General features: G+C 37.7%; 1 protein-coding gene across 4 annotated transcripts in view; it reads right to left on the bottom strand.

Annotated features, from left to right (window-relative positions):
* tgo (Aryl hydrocarbon receptor nuclear translocator homolog tgo) overlaps positions 1-22792 on the bottom strand; it is a 316871-nt gene that overhangs the window by 198206 nt on the left and 95873 nt on the right. For 2 of the 4 annotated variants that reach the window (XM_083130981.1, XM_083130980.1), the window contains exon 1: positions 18935-19582. The exons of the other annotated variants lie outside the window; for them this stretch is intronic. In XM_083130981.1, coding sequence (XP_082987107.1) covers positions 18935-19065 — 131 coding nt within the window. In that variant the 5' untranslated portion in view covers positions 19066-19582. Of the gene's footprint in view, positions 1-18934; positions 19583-22792 lie in introns of those variants that run through there. 4 annotated transcript variants of the gene reach the window in all.

The raw sequence follows: 22792 nt of genomic DNA, 5'->3' as shown, positions 1-22792 counted from the left end.
AATGAAATAAGACGATAGAATAAACAAAATAATACATATCCATGTCTTACCAAGATTCTAACGTACAACTTCGTAGCCTGTTATGCTAACAGCCTTCCACAGAGGCCTTTCTTAGAAAGCAAGTTTAGAAACACAAGAGTAAAAACTACAAAAAAAAAATCTCGAAATTAAATTGAAGCCTATACTTTATATTTACAAAGAAATTATGGTTTCCATAACAATAACAGATCGTAAATTTTTAGAAATTACCAGAAATAAATATTTTTTACGCCCACGGCTTATGATCATTGGTAATGTGATGACAACTACATTGGTTAAATGCAGAACTTTTATCACTAATTCTACCGACAGGCTATTTTGCTATAATCAGAAGACCTGTAAATAACTTGATCACCTTGATTCCTTTTCCAGTAGAAAGCACGCTTATCAATAATGGGCATAATTTCAGGTCCGTACCCAGGCTCGAACTATGAAATATTTAAATGTGAACGTATAAAAAGGTACGAAAATAAGACGATTTTTCAAATTTGTAAAAATTTCAATTTTTTTCTTGCATAAATGAATGAATGTGCTTGTTGCAATAGTCTGCAGTTTGCAATATTGGGAAGTTTTAGTTTTATAACAATTGATGCAAGGGTACCAGATGTCCAATTTACCGATTTAGTCGAGACAGTCCATTACTTTTTTTCGAACAGTCGTGATGAGAAAATGTCTCTTTTGTTTTTGTTAACTCACATTTAGACATGTTCTTTCTTAAAATAATAATTTTAATACGCATCATTTAATTGATAAATATGTTATTTTTCTAAACATAGAATTATCATGACTGTTCAGTGGTGCTGGCATATGAAAATTCAAGGAAATTTGAAAACATTTTTAAATTGCGGAACCCAGAAGTACTTGAATACTTCGGAGAATTGAATGTAAACATTAAGTAGTAAGCTGTACGCCGTGTGACACATTTGTTTGTAAGCGACTGTGCGGCTGATTGTTGGGATGAAAGTGGGAGGGGGGTATCGGTGGGTTTATTTACTTTTTTCTACTACTTTGGCCCATATTATTGCAACTCTGTACGTTTATCTCTATTTGTAATATTGCCAAAGCATTGATGGTCACATCTAATTCTCCAACAGCATTTCTTCGACCACCGTGGCGGAGTGGTTAGAAAAGCGCGCTACGACGCAAGGGGTTCTTGGTTCGAATCTCAGCCTGGGCATAGATGTTCTTTGTGTGTCCGTTCTTCAATTTTATCATATCATCGCTCATCCTCGCGATGAGACAAACTTTGCAGAAAAGCAATGTAAAATAACCTAATTCAATCACCCTCAGCATTTCTGATCTTCTCTTTGTTCCACATATTCGGATTTACCCCTTTAAAAAATCCTGGGTACGGGCCTTATAGCAACGCATACAAAATACAGATTAAACCGAATGCAACACTGATATAAGTACGTAATCTTATTGACCATTGTTAACAGAAAGCAAGAACTAAATAAAATCTAACACTTAGAGAAAACATTTAAACTATTATGTAATATCTCTATCTCTCTCTCTCTCTCTCCCTCTCTCTCTCTCTCTCCCTCTCTCTCTCTCTCTGTATGTGTATTATATACATACGCATTTTCGGATCTGGCTCCTCCCTAAAAAAATATCCTGAGTACGGGCCTGCATAATTCCATACACGATTTCTTAATCCTGAGGAGCGCGATACCAACATACATCGTAACTCAAGACGAGAACCAGACGAGACACTGGCAAGTATCGTTTCGTCGCGATACCATACCTCGTGTTATTTCTGTTACATCAAAATTTTTCCTTCTACATTGTCAAAACATTCTGCTAAGACGGCTTATGGTTGAAAGTTGAAACCCTATAGAGTGGTCAAAGTCTTATTCTCTTTTCTTATTCTCTTTGTTCGTGTCAACTGTCGATATCTCCCGCCGCACAAGCAGGCAAAATAAACTGAATCACTGCCATCATCTTCCTAGGGGTTGTTGTAACATTTTTAGAATTGTGGGAAATTTGACGAACGTTTATGGCGGCGTAATTCTATCGAGTCATGTTTCATTGTGAACTCTTATTTTCGACCTCGATTTTCGGTTCAATATGAGTCAGGGCATTACATGGTCGTAACAGTTTGGCAAAACTGGCGGGATTCAAAGCAATAAGCTCTAAAGAATATCTAAGCTGCCGGGGAAATCTTCACTGTAAAGAAAATTGGCCGTAATTTTACGTTGAAATCATCGGCAGCTGCGATACTTGGGTATCAACTTTTATATACCTTTACTTAAATTATTTTACATTTTACTTCGGGAAAATAATAAAGTTTTTTTTTTTTAAACATTGCTACATCTAACATTATTTGTTGTCATGTGTTGTACTTGCAATTTAGAAGTTTGTTTCGGTGTTTTGAACACCGTACAATGAATTTTACGGTGTCATCACCGGAAAGTTACGAAAACTTTTTAGTGCTGAGTGTGACTTTTCGTGTTCAGTCGAAATATTAAACTGTTAGTTAATGGTGGTATTGAAGATGGATGACGATAATTATGAAATGATGAAAGGTCCACATTCACCAGAGAATACTAATCACTTGAATGCGGAGACCGAGGGAGCGGCAATAAGAGTTACAAATCAACCCACTTATGGCAGTGTTAAAGAAGAAATTAAAACACCGTTTATTTGTTCATTAACTGAATTCGTAACTAGTCTCACACGCTGTGACGTCTTAGACCGTGGCTGTGTGCAATGCATTAACTGAAAGAAAATAAGACAAGTCTGCTACGCAAGAAGTAAATTGGATGACAGTCATCTGACAGTGTGGGCGCGACAGTATGTTCTGTCATTTCATTCTATTCTTTAAAAATATGTTTAGTAAAATTTTGCTGCTAGTTCACCTTTAGGGCATATTCTCGCCAAAGTTATGTCAAAAACATATTTCTTAAACATTTCACTACACGTTGTTCATAAAATTATGCTGGTGTTCGTAATGAAAAGTAATTTTATGTCCCTTTCCTTATAAACATGTAACTATTTAGCGAAGGGGGACAATGGGATTTGCCAGGAATGTGCTGTGAATTCAAGCATCGAAGTGAAATGTAGGCGGGGTGTTTAAGTAATAATATTGTAGGATACGCACAGCCTGAGGGCTTGTATCTTCATATCAAAAAAGTACTAATTCGGTTCATATTTTTATAGGGTCACAAATACGTTGTAATGGAAAATTTACTGTAAAGGAAAAGAATCATTTGGTAAAATCACTATAAAAATGCACACTTTGTAATTTTTGTTATATTTTCATAATTTAGGTAATGGAAATCTTAGTCCTAATTATTAAGTGTGTGGAGACGTACTTTGCAGGTTATTAATTATGTGGCTGACGCCTACATCCTGTGAGTGGCTTTGTGTAAGCTAACTACGCATCAACAGCTTTTTCCAGTTATCAAAGCACGTTGTAGGGATCATCCAACGCATTCCCCAAGCGTTCGGCCGCCCATTCTTCGTCCCCTGGATAAACATTACGACGCTAAAACGTGTCCCAAAACACGATGCTTCCCCGTCGAGTACTTTGAGTATACCATCAAATGTGATCTGCACAGCGCGTTGTCTATTATTTTTACAAGTGGGTGTTATGTTTTATCTGATGTTGACATAAAGAGACACACATCCTGCAACTCCTGGTTGAAGCCAAAAACTGAAGCGAACTCAATACCAGGGTTGTCTTTCTCTAGATTTAGTTGACATAAAAGCCTCATACATGTTAGTTAAACACTTGATACAATTCAAGTACCGCACTGTGAAACATGCAGGGAAATATCTCAGGAATCCAGCTTCTGTTTGTTCAAGTCCCGCAGTAGTCATTACAAAATAAATATTTGAGATGTTTGGAAGGATTAAAGCCTGTCCAGGGTTATGAAGACGTTGGTACACAAGTATACAACATGAAGAATTAAAATATAAGATTGTGTAATATACACACAATAACTGAAAGGGACATGGCTTCATAAAGAATTAAAAACAAAATCTACGGTTAAGCCTACAAATCCATAGCGAACCGAACAGAGTAACTCGATATACTCATGCAAAACTCCCGATATGTCATTAACACAGCATTGTGGCTGTGCCCATTTGTTCAATACTTCAATCTAACAAAGTATTGTGTAATACAATACTTTCCAGTTAATACTTTCGTTTTTACATCACCTTATACCCTTCTAAGTTAATAACTGCGACAAACATGATGTACTTAAAAATTAGAGAATGCAAGACCTTATGTGAATACCGATAATTAATAAGCGCAGCTCTAAGCATAGACGACATATTATCTACTTATAGATAACGAAAAAGAGAGGGGAACTTCATAGTAATATACGCATTAATGCGTATTTGTATTTTTCTTGTTGTATGTCCTTTTTGTCACGCTTGACTAATCGTGACGATGATTGCATGAAATAAGTTTTATTATTTTTAGTGCCTTTCGCCTGATTTGTGCAGTTTTACGTGCCCAGAATCCAATCTCTCTCCATGTGTAATAATCACACATAATGACTACTAGTCTTCCACTGGGTACCTTCTGAAGTTAGAAATCTGGCGTTTGTAGCGCTGGAATTCTTAAAACAAGAATGCTTGCTTAACTATAATTTTAAGTAACTTTTATTTCTATAACGCCATTCGTAGAGAGAACGCGTTTACCCTCCGGGGGCGTCCGGTAGTTCCATACAGTTGGTGATTTGACTTAATTCCCACTAAACGCACGGCCATGAAATTAGGCGGGTGGCAGAAGTTCACGCTGTTGCCACGTCGGCTACGTAAGAAGTAAATGGGAAGACAGTAATCTGACAGTGTGGGCGCGACAGTATGTTCTGTCATTTCATTCTCTTCTTCAAAAATATGTTTAGTAAAATTTTGCTGCTCGTTCGGAAGTATTATTTGGACTTAATCGTCGCGATGAACCAAACAGCTAGGAAAACGACGTAAATTAGCCAAAATAGAAGTAGAAATAAGGAGTCCAACTGTTGCACAGTTTCATACAATCAGCAGCTGTATCGAACGAGACTCGAAAGTGCCCAGGAGAGAGCTCGGTCTGACGCTCGAACTAGGCAACGCAGCCCGGTTGACGTTGGCACACAGTACGAGGAAAACAGCGACTTTTGTCCCACTCTCGATTTGCTTTTTCCATATATGACATCAGCGCAATTCTGCCCAGCCGCCTATTTTCATGACTGTGCGTTTAGGTAGGAGCACCTCACTACGCCTACCACATTCTCTTCTACTAGGGACTCCAGACCATGTCCTTTGATCTGAAACATGTCAGTAGTGGTGTAATGCCAGTGCATTTGAATTTGTTAAGTTTACTCCAAACAGATAAGAGGTAGGGAGATTCCATTGTCCTTTTGCTAAGGTAAATGGTGTTCTATGGAAACTTTGTATAGGCAAGAACATAGTTGTGCATCTTATCTTATTTTCAAAGCCTTGGTATCGTCCCTGACACATGACAGCAACAAGTGTAGAGCATCCCTCGGAAGTAACTTCAAGCTCTTACCAACAATCTTTGGATAAAAAAAAATCACGCGAAAACACTGGATCTACAATACATTCTATCCAACTAACCCTGGTTCAATCTAAGGAGAAGCCAGGAAAACGAATCCCCGCTGCACCAGCTGCTCAGGTGAAAACAATGCGCGTAAGTCTGCTCTGAAACTTTCGAGGAAACAAGATCTAGTGTTGTAAATGTTCTGAAGTAGAACCAGATGACACTTATTTTACTCGTCATTTGTGCCTTGTGACAAAAATAAAAATAATTCAGGCCCAGCCTCCTCTTCTCAGGAGCCAGTAATTTTTATCCAAATGCGGGATAAGAAAGCTATGAATCCAACTAAGATAACCTATGAAATATGATCTTCAAACATTTTATTTTAATTAATACAACATTGGATTAAAAGTAATTAATTATTGCGCCAGAGTGTCCTTCCCAAAGAAAGCTCAACTTTTAACAGCGTGAATAACTTTGTTAATACATGGCATACAATATCGCTGCATATTTCAAAATTCGGCTAACAACAGTACAATTTATAATAGCATGCTTATTATTCCGATTTAATGATACATGTGATACAGAAAACACACAAAAATTAACAACACATACTGTTCTCGTTACTTTTTTAAAAATAAAAAAAAAGGAAATGGAAATTTCCGTGAGCGCAATATTTTTAATTTTTTCTTCTTTAGAACAGATCAGGAGTCAGGTGAAAGAAAATTTTCAGGCACCATGGCGCCCTGTATTTTCTATCCCTGGTCCAGACGGTGGTCCGGGGATATCCACCTAAGACTAAATTCACTACCCAAAGGATTTTTTTTTTCAAGTATCTTTATGTGATTTAATTGATGTTTGTGCTGTAGTTATAGATGCGTGTTCTTACGTTCTGTAAATAAACACTTTTGTTCAGTGTCCACCGCAACCCTATTCTCCTCAAAACGCAGGAATTCAATACTAACGCTTGGATACTTTTCTTTCATGTCTTCAAGAGTTAATTCATTGCCTGGCGTTTGGAAAACGATTATGAACTACAGAATATGAACAAAACAAGTTTGAAAATTCATGCATCAGGTACTGTACATTCGGATGCTCAATTACCCATATCACCATGCACCATAATATAACGATAAGGCATGATTGCTTCTCACTGTGCAGGGTCTATTTCCAAAGATTACAATCCAGTTACAACGAATAAACTAGAAGAACCGGCTTGAGCACGTGTTAATGTATGTTGTCACCGATTCTACAATATAGCTGCCGCCTGCACGTCAATAGCAGAACAAGAAAAACCTCTCCGGGCCACTCCGCGGCGTCGCCAGCCAGGGGGCAGAGAATGTCGACAACAAAATATTTCGCAACATATTTCAAGGCATGCAACAGAGAACAATACAAGACGGACCACCTCGAAAGCAACAAGACGGGGGGGGGGGGGGGGGGGGAAGCAAAAACGTCTTCCTCCATATTTTTGTATGCGTGCAGCTGATCGTTTAAAATGATGTGGATATGCAGGTACATCACACACACAAGCAAGAAAGGAAGATGGCCGCACGTTATCACTTTCGGTGATAAGTTTTAAGATAACATTTAAAAATGGAAGTATTATTTTATTCAGGGTGTGAAGAAGAATTGCAAGTTGTTTTTTTCTGCGGACGCTCTTGCGAACCAGTGATTCTGAAACTTCCATCGGACAAAGGTACTACATTTATATTGGTGCGAACAGGTTAGGTAACATACAGTTAAATACATGGTTCTAATTCATGTAATATTGCAATTTCAAGTTTTGATTTTAATTATTGTAATTGTTATTTTTTAGATACGTTCAACAAAATTCGTTTCAATTTTATAGGAGTTTCATTTGGGGTCCACATCCCATACGAAAATGCATTGCTTTTCAAAATTAGTTTTTTTTTTTTAACATAAGTGAGGGGAGACAAATATAATTTTCGCATTGTTCTAGATTTGTATATTCAACGGATCTTGCGGAGAGAGAATAAACATTCACGTGTGCATCGCGGGTCTGCTGGTGACAATATTTGTGCACCTTCTCATAGAATTAAAAAAAATACAGCCGCCGGTCTACGTGTAAAGAAATACACAAATAAATGTACAGAAAACATTCCTCTCACTTCCCAGAATTTATGTAACAGGGCCATATGATGGTAAGACAGTGGTTGTGACTTTATTTTTTAAGTAGTATAAACTATATTTTAGCATCTTTTCACGTATCCGACAGGCTTTCTCTTTTTTATTTTTTAAAAGTCAGGCAAATTTCTCGCCAACCTCCTCCTTTGAACCGGATATGGCACTGCACACAAGCAAAAAAACCATAATGAGCAACTGTACACGTTAGATAATACAATGTAAATCATAAAATACATATGTTACCGTGCATAAATTTAGTTTCGTTCAGCTTTTGATGCTATTTAGAAAACGCAAGTGCTCGAAGTGCTGAGGAACGTGGAGGATGTTATCTCCCCAGTTAAGAAAATTTTCTTAAAGCATCCCCCACCTACTGCATTCTCTCGGCGTTAACTCATACAATCATGACCCCACTCTTCCCAAACGCGCCCAAGCACCCCCCCCCCCCTTTTCCAGCTATGAAGCTCCACTCCGAATACTGCAAAACATTTTTATTACATTCTGCGTATATGTTCCCCATTGTGTAATGTTAAGAATTTTATTCATTAATTTAATTCTACTGGGAATTTTCTTCTTTTCTATGTTTTGACATCCGTGTCTGCCTACGGCACTCTTTGTCTTACGAAATCCTACTTCTTCTAAATCGTGGTCCCTGGTTCGATATCCAGTGGAGGCACATAGTGGTTCGGTTCCTACTTTAAACTGTAGGTCCAGTCCCGATTAGCCTATCTGTGCATAAAGTGGACTTACAAGCCCAGAAACTCAAATTCTCCCCAATCGCGCTACAGTAGGAACTACAGGAGGACCTAAATAACATACAGGGTAAGTCAAAATGATGGACCTGAATACAGAAATTTATTCTGTGGAATCTAGTAAACATATGTTATTGTGAGACATGCGATTCGAAAGGTGAACTTTCAAAGTTTAGTTTCCATGCAGTGTTTTCACTTTCTACTGCTAGGAGTCAGCAGCGAGCAGGAAAATGGCGCTGACTGGAGAACAGAGATCTTTTTTGTGTGCTTGATTATCATGTGAACAAGTCTGTCATTAGTGTGCAATGGCATTTCCGTACCAAATATCGGAGAGAACCACCTGCGGGGAAGGGCATTAGTAAGTGGTATGAACATTTCAGAGATTCGGGCTGCATCTGTAAACGAAAATCGACTGGCCGTCCGTCTACTGGGGAAGAGACAGTGGAACGAGTGCACACATGTTTCGTGTGGTGTCCACAGAAGTCCATCTATTCCACAGAAAACTGTCTGGCAGGTTCTGCGGAAACGTTTACAAATGAAACCCTACCTCTTGCAACTAGTTGAAGCCTTAAAAGACACTGATTATGCTTTGTGCGCATCCTTCTGTGCTGATTTCCTCGCATTAATGGAAACGGGTGGGTTCTCGGAGAGGTTAATTTACAGTGATGAAGCAACTTTTCACCTTTCAGGGAATGTGAATAGACACAACGTAAGGATTTGGGGAACTGCTAACCACAATGAATTTGTGGAACAAGAACGCGATTCTCCCAAAGTAAATGCCTCTTGTGCCATTTCCCATGAAAAGATTTATGGGCCCTTTTTATTCCATGAACGTACTGTGACAGGACTTGTTTTCCTTGATATGCTGCAACTATGGCTCCTTCCACAGCTTGCAGAGGATAGTGCAGATTTCATTCTCCAATTGGATGGTGCCCCTGCGCATTACCATGGCAGCGTTCGGGACCATCTCAATGGGGCATTGGAACAACGTTGGATAGGCTGTGCATCTCCCAAGGATCGACCTCTCCTTCATTGGTCACCTCGTTCTCCCGACTTGATCCCATGTGATTTCTTCATGTGGGGTTTTGTCAAGGATCATGTTTACGTACCACCACTTCCAACAACATTGGATGACCTGCGTGCCCGCATCACAGCAGCCATTGTTGATATTGACCGCAACATGCTACACAAGGTTTGGCAGGAGATAGAATATTGGCTTGATGTGTGCCGTGTTACGCGAGGTGCTCACATAGAACACTTGTGATTTGTTTGAAAAAACTTTGACAGTTCACCTTTCTTAGCACATGTCTCACAATAACATTTGTTTATTATATTTCACAAAATAAATGTCTAAAATCGGGTCCATCATTTTGACTTACCCTATTACGGGTACCGTATAGCCAGTATTACCAAAATGTGCCTTTCTGGTGGCCACTAATTTATTAAAAATATACCAATAAACAGGGCGTAGTAATGGATATCTTTTGATTTGTGTTGTGTTGAATTGATTTATTTTACTTCGCTTTTTGTGCCACTTTTGGCTAATTTGCGAAGATGTGGATGAGTGATATGATGAAATCGATGAATGGACACTCACAAACATCCGTGCCCAGGCCAGGATTCGAACCCGGGACCCATAGCGTCGTAGCGCTATGTGCTAACCACTCCGGCGCGGGGCGGGCGGATATTTTTTGAAGCCAAAATCCTCCATTTTTCAAAGAAAAACTGGCGCCTCGGCAAGATCTCTCTCCCTATTTCCAAGTATCTACTTTTCAAAATGTTTCTGGGCGATTCGTAACGTACGATCTTGGCTCTTATAATATAAATAAGAAATTGAATTTGTGACGGCAGACGTTCTTCAATATTCGCGCAGCCCAACTTCATAATGAATATGCTACGCAATTAAATCGTGACTACTTAAATTAACAAACGCTTATTTTAACAATCTCCAGAGGCAAGTTAGCATCCCACAGACAAATGGCCATGGAGTATTCTTAGCAGATCGTTGCCGATACTTACGTATTAAAAAATATCACATGACAAAAATTATTGTCTCACATTCTACAAAATATATAATTTAGGCTTAACGTAGGTAATATGTAATATTCAAACATATATGCAAAGAAGAGTGTCTGCAACGGGAACTCATTGAAATTCTGAGCACTTTGCTGAACAGTCTTTGAAGGTTTTCAAATAGTGAATAAAACTTCGAACTTCGTTCATTGCACCCCTTACAGCTTCGCTACTTACGTCATATCCTGAATGATCGGCAACCCAACCATCTTCATTGTTTCCAGGTTGCAAGGGATGCAATGGGAAAAGTTCGAAGTTCTACCTACCTTTGAACACCACACAAAAACTTCCGATACTTCTACAGGCTCAGTCTTAGCATAAGTAAACATAAAGCACTTTTCTCAAGATTACTTTAAAGAGCAAATAATGCAAATATTATAATCAGTTCAGAATAAATTTGTTACTAGTAGGTACAATGAAATAAAAGCTTGTGGCGTGTCAACACTGTGGCCATTTTCACCTGTCACAATCCAGAATATGATTATATTTATTTTTCTGAAGAAAGTATCCATTGTTTATATCGAACTAAAACAATGCTTGCGAATTATTGTCAGCATTCAATATTATACAAATTGATATCATACATGTACCTTAACTTTCATAACAAATTCTGTCAGTGTAATGGTGTATCGTTACGTTACATATCTAACAAGCTTTACAGTAATTTCTTAATATGAATAGAATATAATTAAAACCGGATAGATTCGTTTATGACATTATAGTCGCTTCGATTGACGCTATTGGGGCTCCCACGTAGCCAGACGGTTAGTACTCTCACCTTTGGTTCTAGCGGTCCTGACTTCGATGCAAGGTGGGAGCCCCAAAATTTCTTCGTTGACCCAGCGTTGGCAGAACGATTGGGGAGCTACTTGAAAATAACTCCGGCCTCGAAAGTCAGAAAACAGCGGCGATGGGACCCGATGCGCTGAACACGCGTCATCCAATTAAGAAACCGCTCTGGAAGATCTTGACCCCTTCGAGGGCTGTTGCGCCATGGAGTTTACGCTATTAATATACCTCACTATTTCATTGTACCTGACGTAATTAGACTAAAAGACAATAATGAAAATTATAAACATACGTGTGTATAGAATAATACTCTTTATTAAAACCACATGCTCAACAAGAAACCAACAGATCGGTTAACGAGAAGCATCGAATATCATTTTTCACAGCTAAAGGAACTGCCATTATATGGATGAAGAAAGGAACAAACACATTTCTTACTTGATTCGATCAAAAAATGTCTGGTTTCGTAGCAGACCGAGCTAACCTTCAAGGCACGAAGGCCAACCATGATGTAGCATCTGGCTAACCGAGCCGACAGGTTCGGGTTCAGCACGATCAACAATAGAGGAACTACGATAAGAAAGTAATCTGCTACAATTCTCCACTCATCATCGCGTTCACAAAAATGATTAACACTGCCATGTACATTAACATTTATTATAAATGACTTGATTAGCTTTACGATCACTTTCTCTAGCACACAGCAGGGAGTCTTCCGTATCGTTGCGTAAATCAAACCGAATTTGCCTTCCCCAAACAAATGTTTTGAGAAATATACAAACACATCGCCTCGCCTTCCCCTGTAGCAATGGATACCATCTAAAGGCTACCATCTGCTGCCCTTCCTCTGTTCCAAGTGCTACTCCAATGTCCCAGCTGTTGCCACAAGCGCAAAAAATCTTATATTTTTTTCCACAGAAAAAAACTAAACCACACTGCTTTTCATATCAACGCATGACCTTACAATTAAACCAAGCTTGCACGTAATTTGACCCTTGCTTCAAGCACGTGTGGTTATTCAAGATGGAGAATAATCGGTACCAGTGACAGGACTAAATATACTAGTTTCGCAAAAGAGTAATTCAGCATTGAAAATATCACGATATATATATATCTTCATAAACCCATGTGGGCATCAGAATCAGATGAAATCTCCACGTGCAACCTAAGTAAATTGTACACACTGGTTTCAGCTTAAAATGCCCAAACGTTACAGTTTCGGTGAGGAGATGGAGCCTTGTTTTAAAAGCCATACTTTTGTTATTACACAGACTTTGTCGTCTGCCTAGACTAATAGTAAACATAAAATTCGCTTGTTCCGAGAAATCACTTAAAGCGCTGTGAAGATATAGCAGAAAATCGATTTATTTTTCTTTCTTTTGGCCAGGTGTGTTCGTGTATATAGTAACAGTAAGACGTAAAACAAATCTATGACAGAGATGTGTAGTTTTCCATAGATTTTTAAGGAAACAGTTTTAATTATAAGGAATCAGTATTCCAAGTTTATCACCAAATCATTTTCCCTTTCTGTCGGCTGCTTCTTCATTCTTTAGGTGACCCATCTTCTTTTCTTGCATTAACATGCTTTAATAGATTCCTCAAAATAAATTATTCTGGAAAATATGTGCTGGTTATAACAATAGCTTGAAAAAGTCGCAGACCTTACTGGAAAAATTAATATGTACAATACTATATTATTCAAAATATGTACAAAAGAATACCATTTAAATGGATTAATAACAAACGATACGTTCCTATTCCTACCCTGAAATCTTTATCGACTTTACACATGGAACAATATTATATAACACTTATACCGTATAGTCTCTTCTAGTGTTGCCCACGATACGAGACAGGCCAAATAGCTGCCTCGTCTCGAAAATGTTCGTTTGTCTTATGACACATGGTCAATCTCGTCTCGTCTCGAATTTTTAAAAGCCTGTCCCGTCTCGTCCCGTGGGCAACACTAGTCTCTTCAAATTCACTTTACAAATGAATACTTATCAGAAACAATTTTCTCCTATTTTTTTTTAAAAAAAATGTATAACGTCGGCCAAGAAAAGGAACCTTTCACGTTCATAACCATCTCAACAAAGTGAAACTCAAATGTTGATACAGTTTGTTTCATAAAACACGTTCCTTACTCCGAAATCTTACATTTCTTCACTTCCAAAGAACGCAATTTTCATTACAAAGAAGCTGAATTTTTATTTTTTACATTCTTTCCAATGCCACATAAGTGAATATATTCCAGAAATATCCTGTTGACCTTTAATTTTTATGCAATTCCTTCATTTTTCATTACAACGAATCTCACCAGATTTAATCACTTTTTCTGCATTAAAACATTCTCGTAGTACATTTTCTGAAATGAAATGAACTTAACAAAAAATATACGCGCGCTACCTGCTAATACTTTCAGATACGGGATCTAATGTACTCGGCAGAGCTTCAGACGTACCCATAACCAAGCAGTAAAAAATAATAATTAAAAATGACATTTATTACACCAAGGAATTGATATGCTCTACTTTGAACCATTTCTTTATGTTTCTGTTAAAATTAATTACAGCCTTATACAGGTTTAGTACAGATAATTTGAAATTCAATTAGTTAGGACTGCTTATTGTCTTCAAAACCGGTTTACATTCTGGAATTCGAAACTTATTCTTATTCCAAGGGGACAACCAGAACACATTCACGATCTTTATTACCACTCATCAAGACTATATTAATTTCGCACCGGAAATAAGCTACCAGATTATGACTGGTAGGCATCCAAACGAAAACAAGCAATTCATTAACTAAATTGACTTTATGTACACTAGATAGGCTTTCGAAAAATGACACCATTTCCCGAAAAGTTCTGTGGCTAAGTAAGTCTAAGCCAAAAGGTGGGATTGATTCGCAGACCACCAACGGTCGCAACTCGCAATTTTTTGCAATGGGGCTGTTCATTGCCAAACTTTTCCGCTAGAGGCGCCATCCCTGTTGTGTCTCTAAAGAATTTCGTTCGTCATCTGGTTGCCCTAAGCTTTAAATTGGCTATTAAAACGTTATTTTCAACGAAGGTAAGTTTTTCTCGTCTAAATCGATAAGAAAAATTAGTTTACCAAACCTTTAAGATTATGTAGCAAGTCATAAGTTTCCGAAAATTACATTCACCTTTACCTAGGAATATTAAAGCGCAACGGCAGGGTAGCTCAGGCGGGCTAAATATAGTATGTTTATGCACAAAGAGCACTAAACTTAACGTAATGTTGGTCGTCCCTAGCTGCCATGGGTCTATAATACAAGAACTTAGGTTTTTACACTACGATTTTACGTTTCCTCTTGTTGCGACTTGCGAGTATGTGTACTTTAACGGCGGGAGTAGGAATCGGAGAAACTCCCCAAATTACAAACAAAATGTATTAAGTGAGTGAGCACATCATATTTATTATTATACAGTACGCCCTATCCGATAACTTAATATTAACATATGTTTTCTTTGTATTAAGCAGACATCCCCCCCCCGTATTTTCGTTCTTTTTGTTTTGTGTTACGATTTTAAAATTATAATTCCTGTAAATAAGAAAGCCCTAGAGGTTGCGACTTGCGACAATGAAACAGAATATAAAATATTTTTTTTGTAATAACTATTCTTCTCGATAAATGTGAATGAATAAAATAGAGAACCATACTTACCAGACATTGGGAAAAGTATATCATCATGTAAAAAAAAAAAAGGGAGTCAGTTATTAATAACAACTATAAAAATGAAAGTACAGTCGCGTGGAATTATTATGTACTATTCTTTACAAGACTCACAAGAATAAAGCACTTAAATTGTGAAAATTGGATATGACGTAAACAAGTGCTATGCAAATTTTAAGGCTTTTTTTGAGTTCCGACATCTTTTTTGTGGTTGACGATCGTCTTATTAAAATTCTTAGATTCACAGCACTGATTATTTATCTATCACGTTTCTACACAATTGCTGAGTCTAAGATGAAATTAAACTTGCAATTGAATGTAATAGCAGCACGTTCAAAATCAAATCCCCCATGTATTTAAATGGGAGAGCAATTGCCAATCAAAAGCGTGGGGACACAACAGGGATGCTGCCACCTACAATAGTTTGCTTTGACCAGGTCCATAATGCGAATCTGATATAATTTGTACCTTAACTTAAATCGTTTTAATACTGTAGCAAGCTTTTGTATTCTTTTGGTAATTTCATTTACGAATACCTGATAAAATTCACACAACAAAAATACCCTAGCCTGGATTCGAATCCAGGACGTCTAGCTTTACAGCACCAATTAGTCTGTGTTTCTTGCACTATCAAACAATTAAGTATGACGAATTGGTAGGTTTTCGAAGTATTAGTTGACCTAAAAGTTTCACCTTATAAGATACGTTTCAATAAAAAAGTAAAGGATTATATAAATACGATAAATCGTGATTGAAATATTTTTTCCATGTTCTAAAAACCCTACAAACATGGCTTCCTTATATACTAGTTTTGACATCTGATTTTTTGTCACTGAATCGCACTTTTGCGACCAAGTTGTCAGCTTTGGCGCCTCAATGTTATGGATTAGTCACCACTACCAAGAACTGGGGATACATCAGATAAAAATAATTTTCTCTCCTGCTGCTTAGTACCTGATAATTCGTTTGCTATTACCGTACAATTAGAACGGCGTGCGCTCATGAAAAATTAAAACTTCAAAAAGGTATTCTACTCTCTTTTTCTACCATGCTCCGAGGATGTAAAAAAAAAAAAATTATCTAACGGTTCTAGACACATAAGACATTGACTCATCATACAGTCGGGATAAATATTGCCCGAAACCAGATTTATTGTATTCTAGTGACGGATTTTAATTAGGTAAATAAATATTTTTCCTATATTTAGGATTTAGCTCGTAACTGAGTTCAATTTCTGAATAGTAATTCAGCACAAATCGAAAGTTTCGCAAAGCTGCAAATATTTTACAATTTTTATATCATCTATTCTTCTTAATATTTGCTTATAAATGCATTAAATGTACATCTTATTATAACAACGAAAAATAAAAGTTTTCTGTAAAATTTTCTTGATTTTTCAGATTTATCAGTTATCACTTTTTATTATAACTTATTTCTGTGGGTAAGAAGTCAGGTGTGATCTTGTTCGTCTGGGTGTTTCAATTCAACCTTTCTGCTGAACTGACAATTGCAACTGGATTTTCTGGCATTTGGTGAAACCAGAAACATTCCACTCCTGTAATTATATTTGTTAATACTGTAACAGTGATCTTGTGACACATACGGTACTCAGAGTTCCTCCCTAGGTTTCTCTAAATATTTTTCTTATTGTGCCGATATAAAGTGATATGAATTTATTTCATAAATTTCTGAAGTTTCACGCATAAGAAATGAAAACTTTAAAACACGATTTAATACATAAGAAAGTAGTGGATTAAGCGTAAAAAGATACTACCCAGGCTTTGCCAAATTTTGGTAATATTTCAAACATTTAGCCTATTTAAAATAAATATTTTTCACATTTTTAAACTATAAAATTCGTGCCTCACCTACAATACCCCAACTTCCGGTTCTTATCACAGAGTCTCGCAAATGACCATATTATCAGTTTCTAAATTCCTTTCAGAATCTGTTATGAGCTGATTAGAACAAGCTACACTTTGTTGTTTTGTTAAAATTCTAGTTAAAGCTGCCATAACAGCCAGGAGAAAAGAAATCTAACCACATGTCTACACGTGATATTTTATAACAGACAATTCAAGTAATTCTCCATCATAAACGAGACAAAGGAAAACGAAGTGTTCCTAGTTATTTTCTGATTGCTAATTTTTTTACCCAGAAGTGTAATAAATGATAACAGTATGTACAAGTTAAAATGTGTTTTTCTTGACGTTGACCATATACACGAACACGCAGATATGTATGTATTTAGTGACGATCAAGGGACGTAAAATTGTCTTTCAAAAGCAGGACAAAACAAAAAGAACGCGACTGACAAATGAAAAGTTGCAAACTGTACCCTATTTGTAATTTAGACAGGTCATTAGACAAATATAAGGAAAGCATTATAGTACGAAAAAAACGTTTTCTCGATGTTTATTTTATTGTTTCAAAAATCGAGATTATTTTGAATATGGCGACAATCAGACGAGATCAGAAAAATAAATAATTTAAAATCTCTAGCATCCTAAGTGGTACAAGACAACGAGATCTCATAAGTGATTACAATTCAAGAACTACAAATATTAGTGCAAACCTCTTAACAGGAACGGAAACGGTAGACATTCACAAGGTAAGGAGTTTGGTGGCCACGAGCCCTGATTATTATTTTCCTGTTTTCGGGGGTGAGTAGAACACAAAAATTATACGTATAAATCCCATAAAAATATGAAAACGTCTGCTAAATGGTATTTTGCATCAAAGGTACCAATACTTTTCATTCATTATGTTTTACTGCATTATACTGTGTCATATCACGATATATCTTTTTAGAGAACCAATGATCACAAGAAATGAAAATATGCGGCAACGGAATGTGATGGGGGAAAATCGGATATTTAAGGCTACAGGAAAATTTTAGATGACTTTTGAGAAGATTGCCGGTGCCCCTTGTAAACGTTTCGTATTTTTCTCTTTGGTCATAAAAAATTAGGCGTTAATAAGATTTCTCTTGACGATATTTTGGTGTACTTTCTGCATTACCATTGACTCGTGTGGGGAGGTATTCACATAGAACCCTGACAGAAGGCACTCTTAGCCGAATCACTGCAATATACTATACCCAACATGAATCGAACAGAAAAATGATTCACTATTTATACAGTGAAATTTAACACACACCCTTTCTACCAATGCAACCGCACTTTAACAAGATTTGTTTCCAACTTCATCTTATGCACATATACTAATCAGGGAAAGTTCTCTAAACGGGATCCGAACCATGAACGTTTGTGTTCTCTTTAAAAATCGTATTTGGAGTATACAATTTGACGGTACTAACAAATCTGGAGCTAGAATGACGTAGTTTGAAAGATAAAATCACGAAATTCTATAATATGCAATCGGGAATATGTTAGTGGTGACCAGGCTTAATTTTGAGGATGTTATATAAATTGTATATGTACACCTCCTTCACATATAAATTTTGTCCGAACGGGTGTTTTCGGGTTACCAGCCAGGTTAAATCGGCGTTAGCTTCCAACGTTTTGAGAGCATACATTGCTCTCATCTTCAGGGAATGTGTATTTTATATCAATTAAGGGCACCGTGCTTATTGTCATTCTTAGACTGAGCTTACACAGATACGCTTCTTTCGGTTTAAAATTCGTCCAGCATATTTTGTTTGTTTCTTAAGTTCCAGACAGGCTAATCGGGACTGGACGTGCAGTTTAAAAGTAAAATGTGCCTCCTCCACCGGGGGGCGAATCCGGTGTGTCTATTAAATAGATATCTGAAATTATTCAGATTCAAATTACGATTCGTTTAATTTCACCGTCAGTTTTCACAAATAACAATGTTATTAAAACTAATTTACACCTAGGTGATGATGTTCTATTTATTTCTCCACAAAATTCACAAAATTTGTGGAGATGTGTATATGATCAATGCTAAACGGACGTGTGCTACGTACCTTCGTCTCTTGGTGTGGGGGGACAGGGCAACCTGGGCGGCGGGGACTTGAACATTGGGTAGCGGCATCTGAGGCGGGAGGTAGGTCGGTGGGGCAGCATAGTGCGGCGGTCCTGCCGCGTATGCGTACATTGTTTATCCGGGTTCAAACACCAAGTCACAAACACAACAAACAGTACACGTCTCGATCCTTCATCGCTTTCAACTCGCTTCCAGCAGCGCTCGATGTACGTTAATCCATGTTGCGGGCACTAGCTTCCAGAGTACACGTAAACACACATACACAACCCGCGAGCCATGCAACGCACCTGACCTGTCTGTCACATGCACGTCAACTGTCCAGAGGGGGAGGCGGTGGGCGGAGTCAAAATATTAGTGGGCGGGTAAACACACTTGACGTGGGAGAGGCGATACACAATGAAATCGGCACATTAACCAAATGCTCCATCTTGCCAGGTAACAACCAGCAACGACGGAAGGCGTGAAGTCGTAGCATTTAGTTTAGAGTGGATGAAAACTTAATTCAAAACCCGGTCGCCGGGGTTAAAACAGCTGAAGGGCGTGCGCACGCGCCCGTACTAGTCACGGTTTCGGTCCGCCCGCATCACACCTTGTATACACTCCGAAAGCACGCGGACAACTGAATTGCGGGTGGGAAGGGAGCGAGATCCCATGCTCCGAAACGTCAGGTCTACTGTAACATCACGAGACTCCGCGAAGACCTCCGACTTCTGCCGACCACCAGACGCAAATAGCAGAGTAACGTTACCCAATTTTCACGCACTACAGGCACAAAACTAGTGCGACAGGGCATCAGATTCCTCGGCGCCACCAACCAAAGAATTGGCGTTAGCGCCTTTGCAATGAAAACAGCCGAAGTATCCTCAAATACATTATACACTGGAAATGGAAAAAAAAAAAAAAAAAAGGTAATCTCATTTATTTTAACATAAGCACGGATAATTCACATTGTTGTGGTTCTGTGGTTTACCACGGTTTAGTATCTCGGGAGTAAATGATGTAAAAAAGTGATGCTAACCGCACATTCGTTAACAGCCAGATAAAACAAAAAAGCTAGCAGTTTCGAAGTTATTTAATTTAACAATTAATTTTGTACATACAATTAATAGGCACACATGTTATTGCTAAGTTTTATGCCTTTTAAGAGTTCTTTAAAATCAGAGGCATTTTTACTCCTGACTACTTGAAGGGATGTTATTTTCTCCAAAATCGTCATCGAGACATTATTATTATTAGTAACTATTTTTGCCGTATTTTCCCTCTGAAAACTTTCAGAAGATGGTGGATCACGGCAATATGACGAGACAGAGAACTTACTTGCCTTAATCAGTGTACGAATTAATTATTTTAAGAGTGAAGTGTTTTTTGAGACACCGATAACACAATCATTGTCGATTATTGAGAATCGAATGACTAACTACAATAGACAGATGGGCAGCGCAATTGAGAAATTTTGTGTAGCGCTTAACTGAAAATTATGAGGTCTAGTAAATTTTAAATCTGCAGTTTTGTTGAAATATCGGGAAGTCGGGTGATGTCAATTGTTCATAAGACGGGCAGATCGAGGTAATTTATGGCGCAACAAGTAATTATTTGTCTGATCTATTGGTCAATCAAACTTTGTTTCTGTAGCAGCCATATTATTAGTTATTGCAGCCATATCGATATTGGCCCATCGGGCACGAGAGACGCATAAGGGTAAGTCTTCGGCTTTGATGATTAGTAAATGAACTGATTTTTCTTGCAAATAAACAGGTTACTTGATATTTAGTTGGGAGGTCAACTTCTGACATTGTGAATGTTTACAGCTCAACCAATATGCGAAAAACCTCGGCAAACACGCTAACTAAAATGGGCATTTATTTGTTTTCACCTCTCGCTTGCCCATTACTTGTACCCGAGTGCATCGTGTTGAAATATTTATCCATTCCCCTCCTTTGCTTCGTTGTCAAAAACTTCCAACAGCGTTAACATTACGTTTGTACTTACACTTCATGATGATACAGACATTTGACACTGAATCAATGTGTAGAACGCTACACATTTTGGCAACGCAAGGGCAAGATTGGGTGGTAAGCAGCAGGTTGCATCGACCACGCTCCCTCCGCTCGCTTACGGCTGAAACTTCGACGACAGTGCAAGAGGGTTTCTCTTCTTGGTCGAGCTGTAGATATTTCTCGCCGAAGAAAGTTCCTTATAGTAACTCTAAGCATTAAATTTCAAAGTAAACGTTTTACCTTTCTGAAAATGAACTGTTGCAAATTTTCTTTTCCGAACGATGTACGCGGTTGCACATCATTCCCTCACAGCTACTTTGTATGTGTCATAATTAATATCTTTAAAGACATTAAATAATAATAACAATAATGATGATGTTCCTTTTGCCGTGAATTTGAGGACTGGTAGAAAGACGAGAATCAGCACAGTTTCGTTTCTTGAACATGAAAACATGTCTCGCTCTCGTCCTTGATTTGTCAAATATCTTCCTGTTCTCGGTCTTGTCTCGTAATCTAAACTCCAGCCTCGGTTTTGGTAAATATCAGTCTTGTCTCGAGTTGAAAAAGAATCTCTCTCGGTGTCGTCTCCAAATATATACTATAGTTTGATTGGTTTTGTAAATCCTATAAACAAAATACATGTAAGAACTCTGTTTGTTATGTCTGAATAAGTCACATAGTACAGTAAATTGGATTTAGGTATATTTCTTAAAAATACCACACGTTAAGTCTCAGTCTGGTTTCGATTTTACAGATATCTGTCTGGTTCTCGGTCTTTTAAATACAAGACGAGACCGATGCTTTTATATAACACACACACCCTATATCAGCTGGACCGTGTCTTCCCGTTTCGCCGAATATTTTGAAAGGGGGGGAATTTTCCCTCCGCTGGGAAATTTCAGGTGTACACCTCATTTATATTTATAAACAAACAGAAAAATTATTTATTAAGAAGTATATATATACAATATACCTAGAGAAAGGAAGTACTATTTATAGTATTTCTGAATATGTAGAAAGCATGATGGAGTGAATTGGTTGAAACTTATAAAAGGTACTGAATAAGATTGGTGCAGGTGTGGAAGAGTGGACATTCATAAGCAATCTGTTTCATGAAATGATGAATTAAACTGAGAGTAGGAGAAGAAATGACAGCGGGAAGAGAAACTGGGAGAGAAGTACGACAAGGATTACCTACATTATTAAACATGTACTAAGAAGAATTATTAAAGAACTGTTTACAGAAGAGCTAAATGTATAAGATTTGCAGACAACATTACTTTGTTAGCAGAAGACGAGAGGACGGTGAAAGCATACGTGTCCACTGTAAGCATTCGGGATGAAAATAAATGTGAACGAAACAAAGGCTATATGGCTATTGCGAAGAAACCGAGGAAAATTAACGTGAGACTTCAAGGGCAAAGAAAATCTTAAATGTCGAATTTGCTGTTACATTAGACTAGGGGGAGGAGGTAATGCAACCACCATCCACTCCCCACTGCCTCCACATAAAGTGTCGCAAGTGAAGGAATTGAGATAGTTCTTTTTGCCATAGTTTGTTGCATATTGAGTTTTTCAAACTATTTTTCAGGAATTTTTACGTACCGTTCAAATGTAAAATTCGACACTGTATTGTATTGCATTGAACATACAATGTAGAGCTTTCCTGTGACCGTTTCCTTTGTCTTGTCAATTCAGAAAATTTCCTGCATGTTTTGGACAATTCTACAACTAAGCAGGGTGCTGTTTTTTTCGAACATCGACTTCGAGTGTCCGTCTCACTCGATCTCATCCGACGCTGGAATTCACCTCAAACGAGTATTCTACTCCATTTGAAAAGA

Source organism: Lepisma saccharinum, chromosome 11 (assembly GCF_977018435.1).
Source record: "Lepisma saccharinum chromosome 11, izLepSacc3.1, whole genome shotgun sequence".
NCBI classification, from domain to species: domain Eukaryota; kingdom Metazoa; phylum Arthropoda; class Insecta; order Zygentoma; family Lepismatidae; genus Lepisma; species Lepisma saccharinum.
This window is presented reverse-complemented; position numbering and strand designations above follow the sequence as displayed.